The sequence below is a fragment of the Trachymyrmex septentrionalis genome, unplaced genomic scaffold (genome assembly GCF_001594115.1).
Source record: "Trachymyrmex septentrionalis isolate Tsep2-gDNA-1 unplaced genomic scaffold, Tsep1.0 scaffold32, whole genome shotgun sequence".
Classification (NCBI taxonomy): domain Eukaryota; kingdom Metazoa; phylum Arthropoda; class Insecta; order Hymenoptera; family Formicidae; genus Trachymyrmex; species Trachymyrmex septentrionalis.
In genome coordinates this window covers 2,776,194-2,785,396 of record NW_017305485.1, presented here as the reverse complement: position 1 = coordinate 2,785,396, position 9,203 = coordinate 2,776,194, and the positions used below count along the sequence as shown (strand labels likewise).

General features: G+C 36.7%; 1 protein-coding gene across 3 annotated transcripts in view; it reads right to left on the bottom strand.

Annotated features, from left to right (window-relative positions):
• Positions 1-9,203, bottom strand: part of LOC108750054 (mitogen-activated protein kinase kinase kinase 11-like) — a 14,810-nt gene that overhangs the window by 4,542 nt on the left and 1,065 nt on the right. For 2 of the 3 annotated variants that reach the window (XM_018489260.1, XM_018489261.1), the window contains 10 exons: positions 8,885-9,119; positions 7,926-8,143; positions 7,426-7,766; positions 7,163-7,340; positions 6,501-6,649; positions 6,227-6,399; positions 5,590-5,836; positions 5,320-5,439; positions 2,870-3,073; positions 1,193-1,222 (listed from right to left, as the gene is read on the bottom strand). In XM_018489260.1, coding sequence (XP_018344762.1) covers positions 1,193-1,222; positions 2,870-3,073; positions 5,320-5,439; positions 5,590-5,836; positions 6,227-6,399; positions 6,501-6,649; positions 7,163-7,340; positions 7,426-7,766; positions 7,926-8,143; positions 8,885-9,119 — 1,895 coding nt within the window. The remainder of the gene's footprint in view (positions 1-1,192; positions 1,223-2,869; positions 3,074-5,319; positions 5,440-5,589; positions 5,837-6,226; positions 6,400-6,500; positions 6,650-7,162; positions 7,341-7,425; positions 7,767-7,925; positions 8,144-8,884; positions 9,120-9,203) is intronic. The other variant, XM_018489263.1, reaches the window with a different exon arrangement.

Sequence of the window (9,203 nt, the reverse complement as noted above, 5' to 3'; positions counted from 1 at the left end):
TCTCTCTCTCTCTCTCTCTCTCTCTCTCTCTCTCTCTCTCTCTTCATATATTTATACAATATATATGTGATGTAATTTTGATTTTTTGTTTCGTTTGATAAAATTATGACTATGCAGATATACAACCTTGACAACGCTCCAATGTAAAAGTACCGTTAAAGTTGAACTTTGCGGTAATAGACGAAGCGTGTGACTCTCTTTCGCGTAGTAGTGGGCTGTTAGATCTGCTTGTTAGAAATGTTATGTCTTCCAGATAAATATCAGAAAAGAACCAACACCAGAAAGACTGTGTGTATACATATACATATATAATATATATTCTTTTTAATATTCTTATTAGATTTTAGCTTACTCGGACTACGAGTATCACATCGGCTTAAATTAGGATAAATAATACGTAAATTATATAGCGCGTGGGGGGGGGGGGGGGGGGGGTACAAAAAAAAGAAAAGAAACGAGTCCGTGCCCTCTGTATAAACGTTTTAAGGATTTGGTTTCATCGCTTAAATATAGCTTCAATTCCATCTCTCGAGGCAACTTTGGGCTCTCGAATGCATCAGCTTCTTCGCGTCTTTCTCGTCGTAGAGCAGGAGAGAGGGGGATTAACTTAAATTTCTAAATCTGGTCCCTTACCGAATCTAATCCAAACCACCTCGCAAGTCTGAACAAGTTCACGCTGCACAAGAGACCAAGTCCCATCCCGATAAAATGATCTGGGAATACACTGTATAATGGACGCGAGACACAGCGGGGCAACAAAAGTATCGCTCGATCCACGAGAAGTTCGTACAGTTCATTCAGAACAAAATCTAATTGCGTCGTCCACAAACGAAATTGATAGAGACAATGAAAAAAAGACACTATCGATCAGTGTACACATGCATTATCACTATGTGATCAACCACTAAGCACTAGCTAATAACTACGTGATAAGGCTTCATAGCAAAAGTTTCGTTTAGTTATGAAAAAGTAAAAAGACATTGTCTACTTGAGATCCTTGCCTTAGCTTTACAATACGCAATGCAAACCGTCGTTCGATAAAAAAAAATAAAAAAAAAAAAATTAAAAAAATAAAAGAAGAGAGGAAAGGAAAGAATAAAGTTCGGAGTAAAAGTCTAAGTAGAAAGAAATGGGGTGGAGGAGACATCAGTGAAATACGACATTAACAACGTTGCGTGAAGAGAAAACTTACGGGTATGGTAGATGCTTTCCTCAGAGAGGCCTGCGATAGAATAGAAACACACCATCAGTACGAAGTCATTCAAAATACCATGTAAGGAGAAAAGTGCGGCGGATAGGAGGCATGCCATCCGAAATGCGTTTCGAGCTGCAGGCTCTACTTGCGTTCTCGTCAAATACAGGGCATTCGTAATTCGGCCGCGCTTCCTTTGTAATTAATCACGGATACTATGCACGCGTGTCCCAAACAAAAAGGGAAGTGGATCCGAATTTTGGAATTAAGAGAAGCAGCGCGGGCACGCCACGGAACGCCCTGTATGGAAAAAGTCACGGGAGTACATCCGTTTCGTCGAAGCCGCGCGCGATTACTTGTCACCCTTTCTCGAGAATTGTTCGCCAGCGAAACTCTTAGACACGACGTCGGCATCTTCGGAGGTCGAGCGACAGAGACTGGCATGATCCGGGGGAGACGCGGGCAGACTTCTCTTTGGACTGTAATTGGCACGCGGGCTCTGACGATCGTTTCCCTCTTGGAGGCCACCAGGCGACGTTTGCGCGACGTTGTCGCCGTCGCAGCTGCGCAAGTATTCGTTACTTCTGGATTTGTGATGTAAAAAGGAATTCATCTCGATGCCGTGGTCTAAACGGTACGCGGTGGCGACCGGTTTCGCAGGCGACGCGTCCAATTCGAATGCGATCGGTGATCTTTTATGCCTGGAACCCGTCGTCTCGTGATACGGTCCCAACGAGCTCTTCGACCTCGAGCTGTCGTTCGAATGCTCCGAATCGAAATTGCACAATTCCGACTCGAGGCTCTCGAAGTCTATTCCTTCGCGTGAGTTCGCCGCGAGAAATCTAGGCACTGAGACACTGACGTTGGCCAATATCTGCTCGCTCGAATCACGATGGCTTAGTTGTGGTATAGATATGACATTTTCCAGGACGCTGTACTCCACTTTAACCGTAGCGGTTTTGTCGTCGAGCGCGTCCCGACTGCCCCACGTCTTCATCTTGTTCAACACCCGCAGCGGACTCTTGGAAAGGCGCGACTTGTGCTGAGACTGCTGGGTTTTGCCGCCGATAGAATTCTCCGGACTCGATTCCAGACCGTCGTAGTCGTTAATTTTGATAGTTACCGAATTCTTTCTCTCGCCGCTACGCGGTGAATTCAGGGAGCTCTTACGCGAGCCGGATGGCGACCGGAAGAAATCAGCTAAGGACGCCAGCCGCGATTCCGAACTGTCCCTGCGCTTCGACTCCTTCGATTTACTTCTGTCGCGCTTCTTACTCTTGACCCGCTTCGCGGTACCCACCAGAGTGGACGCCACGTTCTGCACGAAATTCGTGGAGTACGAGGGCTCCCACTCGGGCAACTTTTGGCACTTGGGCGACGTAGCTTTCGAAACTGTAGCGGCCGCGCGATGACCCACCGTTTTTGGGTAATCGTCGTTGATTATCGAGGGCTCCTCCGAGAAGTGGGCCTTAAGATTATTCGAGGGATTTTTGTTATGCACAACTACAGACTCGTATATGTCGTTGTCCAGAATGACAAAGTCCTCGCCTATGTCGCAGTACGCGCCCAGCACGATGTCGAGCGAGTTTTGCGGCATATCGTTATAGCTACTACATCCTGGCTGATTGTCTATCAGGTTATTGGCCGAGGAGTACAATTTTTTGGTGGTAGGGTTACCTATTTCCTGCAGAAGCGGGGAGCGATGCGCGCTCGCCAACAGGGCTGTACGCAGAGGTGTCTTTTCAAGATCTGGCGCGGAACGGGACCAGCGTTTGCCGCCAGGAGAGGCGGGGTTCGGCGGCTGAGTGATAATAGCCCCGCGCTCACGTTGATGTAGCGTCGACGGTCCCCATGTCTTACCCTTAACTCCGTCCGCCGGTACTAAACGGGGAAAGAAAAAGAAACAAAGTGCTACTCACTACGATACTACTAACTACTCTTCTCATCTCCTTCGCTTATTCGGCGCGAAAGTAAAGCTTCTTTACGGATATACTCTTCGTAAAGCGACTGTCAAACGATATAACTGTGCACGCTAATTTCAGCAATTTATAAGTATATTTAACAGATAGAAGGACTCTTTATATACAAAATAAATAACAATAAATAAAGGGTAAAGTAAGAGCCAAACACATTTTTTTAAATTGTCACACAATTAAAAGGAATAAATTACAAATACAGAAAAGTAAAATTGAAAAAAATAATAAAAAACAGTTTAAATTCAAATATAAAACGTTACAAGTTTCGGCTACCGGATAGAGCTCTCTTTAGACATTAACTTATCACAAAAATCGCTGTACAAAATTAATTATCGAAAATACCCGCATATTCCTTATAATAACAGCTTGGTTTCCAATGAAATAAATAATGTTAAAATTTTGGATGAAGAGCCTTGCTATAAGAAACGCTTAATTTCTGAGATGTTCAATATTAAAAAGCAGAAAAATAGTTTAAATTTACAAACTGACACTGAAGATCTCCATAAAGCATATATACCTATTGTAAATAAAGTTTGACATTAACTCTTCGATATTAACAGTCCGGTTCCTCTCTCAGCGTTGATCCGTATCAGCGAGCGTACATTACAATCGACATGTCCGTCTCACACATCTGCGTTTCATCAAACTTTGTATTTTAATTGGTTTTCTTACTTACATGGATACACTTGTGTGAATAATTTACACATGATTTTTGGTGATTTTTAATTACTTGTTAGAATTCCAGTATGTTAATTTGATTGTGTTTATTTTTTTCGTAAGAAAACTTTTTTTATCTTTTTTATCAACTAGAACTTTTTCCAAGTTTTTTATATGAAACATATTTGACTGTTCAATCGTATGCGAATAATGTCGAGTTCTACATCAAGACCCGAGCTGTTATTATAAGAAATATGTGAGTATTTTCGATAATTAATTTTGTACAACGATTTTTGTGATAAGTTAATGTCTGAAGAGGGCTCTATCCGGTAGCCAAAACTTGTAACGTTTTATATATGAATTTAAACTGAGTTTAAAATATAAATAAAAGGGATTTAATCACAACACTAGATATCTTAAACGAAAGTCATATATTTAAAATTATAATAAATTAACGTAGATGTTTCGGTCAAGATTTGACCATCATCAGTACATACAAAATAAAGATGTCAAAAATAAAAACATAAAATTAAACAATAAACGCTAGTCAGAAAAAATTGTAAACTGATTTTCAATTCGCTTATGGTACGAGATAACAAAGTAATTTGACGAACTTGAGGTTGGACATTACTTAATCGCTAATGAATTATTTTCTATTATACGTAAAATGCGGCTTCGTGTGGCAAATACGTAATTTCCAGATTCACGTATTTTTTGACACAAAATCTCGCAAGTGTAATTCGAAGTTAATAGTATAAAATTAAACCACAAGAATTGGAACCTATTTTATATAAGAACAATTACAAAAGTCAGTAATTCTCTTCAGTAGTTCTTATAAAATAGGTTTCAATTCTTATGGTTTATTGTTTAATTTTATGTTTTTATTTTTTACATCTTTATTTTGTATGTACTGATGATGGTCAAATCTTAACCGAAACGTTAATTTATTATAATTTTAAATTAATTTATTATAATATATGACTTTCGCTTAAGATATCTAATGTTATGGCTGAATGCCCTTTTATTTATATTTTATATTGGTAAGCCACTTTGAAAAAATTTCAATTTAAATTGAGTTTATTATTATTTTTTTCAATTTTACTTTTCTGTATTTGTAATTTATTCCTTTGTGTGACAATTTTAAAATGTGTTTGACTGTTACTTTGCCCTTTATTTAATGTTATTTATTTTATAAGTATATACTATGATAATACATTAGCTCAAAGTAATCGTGGTCTTTGTAAAGAATAGAAAATAAAATGGAAGAGTATTCATATATAAAAACAATAATTGTGCACACCATGCCGAAAAAAATATATATCGACACGAATAAAAATACAAAGTGTCTACCACGAACAAACAGTGTTACACTCAAATTATTCGATTACAATTCCAATACGTTTGACTCGCTCGTAAAGTCACTCATATTGCATAATACATTGTTATAATCACGGTACTACTAGAAGCGGTATTTCAAAGTAAAAGACTACTCACATGCGATCGCTCTGAGCCTCGGAATGCTAGGTGATCCAGGAGGACTATTCGGTCTCGACGGATTCCTCACTTTACCTCGATCTAAGGCTGTGTCCTGAACGGTGATCGTGTGACGAAAATCTAAACAATACGTTCTCAAAATTAGTTTACAATTTTATTCTTATGTATATGTTTCAAATAGAGAATATAATAATTTATTGATAAAATTTGTAAGAAATCCGTTGATTGCATGATATAGAGATTGCAACATAATAAAGTAGATATTCTTACCCGAAGGAGCACTGATGTTGCTCCCAGGTTCCTTCTTATTTAATTTTAATCGCGATTTCTTAAATTTGCCGCGTCTCTTGTTTGGCGTAGGCGTATTTTGCTGTTGAATGATCATCACGGTGAGCTCCCTCTCTAAGATAGCTATCTCGCGCGCAGCTAATTCCTGTTCTCGCTGTCTCAAATTTTCCTCGTGCTGTCTCTGTTGCACCTGTGCTTTCGTCAGTTCCTCTTCTCTACAGCGCAGCTCCTTTTGAGCAAAAGAAATATGTCAGGCCTTAATTTATTCAAAATAACATAATTGTGTTTTACGCTTTTCACCATAACTAGAGTAATGTGTGTGTATTTTTATTTAATAGAAAATAAAAAAAAATGAACGTATATAATTCTTTCTATAACAATAATATCTTAACCAATTCTTTTGTCTTACCTCTTCTAAAGAACGGCATGCCTTTGCAAAGCATTTAAAATAACGGTTGAAAATATTATTCATTATGCATATTTATATCACACATACATATATATATAATTTAAAAATAATAATTTACACAATTATGACCGTTAATATATGGAAATATCATGATTTAATATACGAATGTATAAATAATTAGCGTGTCCTATTAAATACATATACATATACCTTTTCCTTCATGCGCAATCCATGTAGAACTTGTTCGATCTCCTGCCTCCAATCTTCCTGCATCGTGTGAAAAGATTCGTGTGGCGTTGCTGCGAATGCACTGCGCACTTCGTCCAAAGCGATTAAAATATCCATGAATCCCGGTCGAGCATGACTATCCGATGCCCAGCATGCTGTGATTATTAATGATTATTTTTAATATTATATTCCTCCAAGACGCGTATATGACACTTCAGAAAGAGAACAGCTTATTTAAATATTACGAATTTTTTACCTTTCATAAGAAGACTCCATGGTTGAGGACAGGTAGATGGAATAGGTAGAGTCAGCTTATTGACGGCGACACCATACGCTACAGCCAGAGCATCGATACCCTTATACGGTGTTTCGCCAGTCAAAAGTTCCCACAGTAACACGCCATAGCTATAATCAATAAATATTTCAAATACTTTAATGGAAAGCAAGTACACTTAAAAAATAATTTTCTTTAATTTCATTATTTGCGTGGGATGTCTAAGACATTCTGATTTTATACAAAATCACTAAACGTATAAATATTATTTATGTACATTATTATATTTAGTATAAATTGTTTCACAATTAAAATTTGTTTACATTTATCTTTATCTAAAGCATATAAAATATTACCAATCTTTATTTAATTGTAAATCATCAAAGAGAACAATAATAATTGAGATATAATATATAACTTAGAAGATGTTAGAAACATCCCATGCGAGTAATCAAGTTTAAAAAACTACAAGAGTAATGTAGGATGATTTTCACGCTAACACGCTGCAAGCATCATTTCATTCTTGTTGTTTATCAAATGTTAAATACTAAGGGTAAATGAGATGCTTACAAGCGCAATGGAACGCACCAATTAAATGCTAATTATAATTTTTTAATAATAAATCTGATAATTTTAGAACTGACCTCCATACATCACTGGCTTTGCTAAAAGTACTCTTTTTAATAACTTCCGGCGCCATCCAGGCATACGTGCCCGCTGCAGACATACGAGTCGTTTTGTAAACTTCCCTCGCCAAACCGAAGTCCGTGATCTTTAGAGTTTTGTATTGGAAGTCATTTTCAATCGGTTCACTTAGTAACACTGTCGATATAAAAAAGTTATTTACAATAAAAATACGATTTGTTTTATTACTAAATATATCATCATTAATATCAAAGTATCTTACCGTTAGAACTTTTTAAATCCCTATGAATAAGACTTATTGGAGCTTTGTTGTGAAGATAATCCATCCCCCTCGCAATCTGTATCGCCCAATCGACTAACACATCGGGCCTTATTTTCCTGCCGCTGAGAACTCTGTTAAGACTGCCGCCACGCGCATACTCCATCACAAGACACATATTGGGCATCTTTAAACACACTCCTTCCAATTGCACAATATTTTCGTGTTTTAACAACCAGAATAGTTTTGCTTCTTGTCGTACGTTTTCTAATGTTGCACTAGGTTCCTCGTCTGCATCTTGGCGCGCAGCCTTCACAGCAACTTCGCGTTTTTTCCAAAAGCCCCTAGAAATGGTAAACAAATTTATTAAAGAAAACTTTCGATGGAATTTATATACGTTGAAACTATTTTTAGACTGCTTTAGAATCAATATATTGGCATTCTTTTTATAAAACATTTTTTTTTTAATAATGGTATTGCATTTTATAAATTAGCACATATACCTGTATACTTTTCCAAATCCTCCGACACCTATAACTTCTTCCAATTGTAACTCCTCGAAGTCGATCTCGATCGGTTGGACTTTATCGATCACCGACGAAACTCGGTCAATGCTTTCTGCCTCTGCGACAAAATTCGCTGGAAAAATTCCCACTTTCCCACGAATTTTTCCAGTCCACCATCCCTCGTCACCCGAGATTTTAGCGTCCTTTGATAAAACCTGAAAATAATAATAATAATAATAATAGTAACAATAACATCGTAATAATATCGTATTCTCTTATGAAGATAGTGTATTATGGTATAACAATTACATGATATATAAAACTAATAGCAAATCCAGTTTGATGCACTAGTATGCACTTATCAGAGTTGATAAGAAAATATGTTCTAAACATAATTTGAATTTAAACTGAGCTTTTTATTATATTTTTTCAATTTTACTTTTCTTTATTTGTAATTTATTCTTTTTATTTAATTAAATTGTGGGACAATTTATAAAATGTGTTTGACTCTTACTTTACCCTTTATTTATTGTTATTTATTTTGTATTTTATAGAAAAAGTCCTTCTATCTGTTAAATGTTTTAAACGTGTTTTAAATGTAGTTGTTTTTAATATGTTTTAAATATGTTTTTTTTTACAGTATTTAAAGCATATTTGGAGCATTAAAAACATATTTAAGAAGAAACACAATATGTTTTATTCTTAAAAACAAACATTAGTCTTTACCAACCCTGGCACTTATGCATATTAAAGCCATTGTATGTGCACTGATTTAATCTGCGTAAATGTAAAATTTTGAATTATAAAATATAGAGTTTATTTGATAACACAATAAAACATATCAACAATTTAATGTTTAATTTTGTATTTACATTAAACACACATTTTTACGTCAATTGTGACGGCTTTAATGTGCACACTGAATGCATCCACAATCGAATTCGATTATAAGTCACCTCAACAGTTTCTCCTCTTTGCAGAGATAGTTCGTCTTCACCCTGAGCGACATAATCAAAGAGGGCTGTGAAAATAATGGTACTGTAGTCCTGCCGCGACTGTGAAGAGGAATGTGTGCCGTGGGATGGACTAGTTTGTTGAGAGACAGTTCTAGCAGTTCCGCCGCTATGCGTGTCAGAAACGCTGCTATCAGACATATTGTTGCTAGATGTACGTCCATATATGGACCCGTAACTGCAAGAAGAAATTATCACGAATGCACAAGACGGTACCAAAGATACAATATCTACAGATACCAAATTCTATCCTTTTTATCTA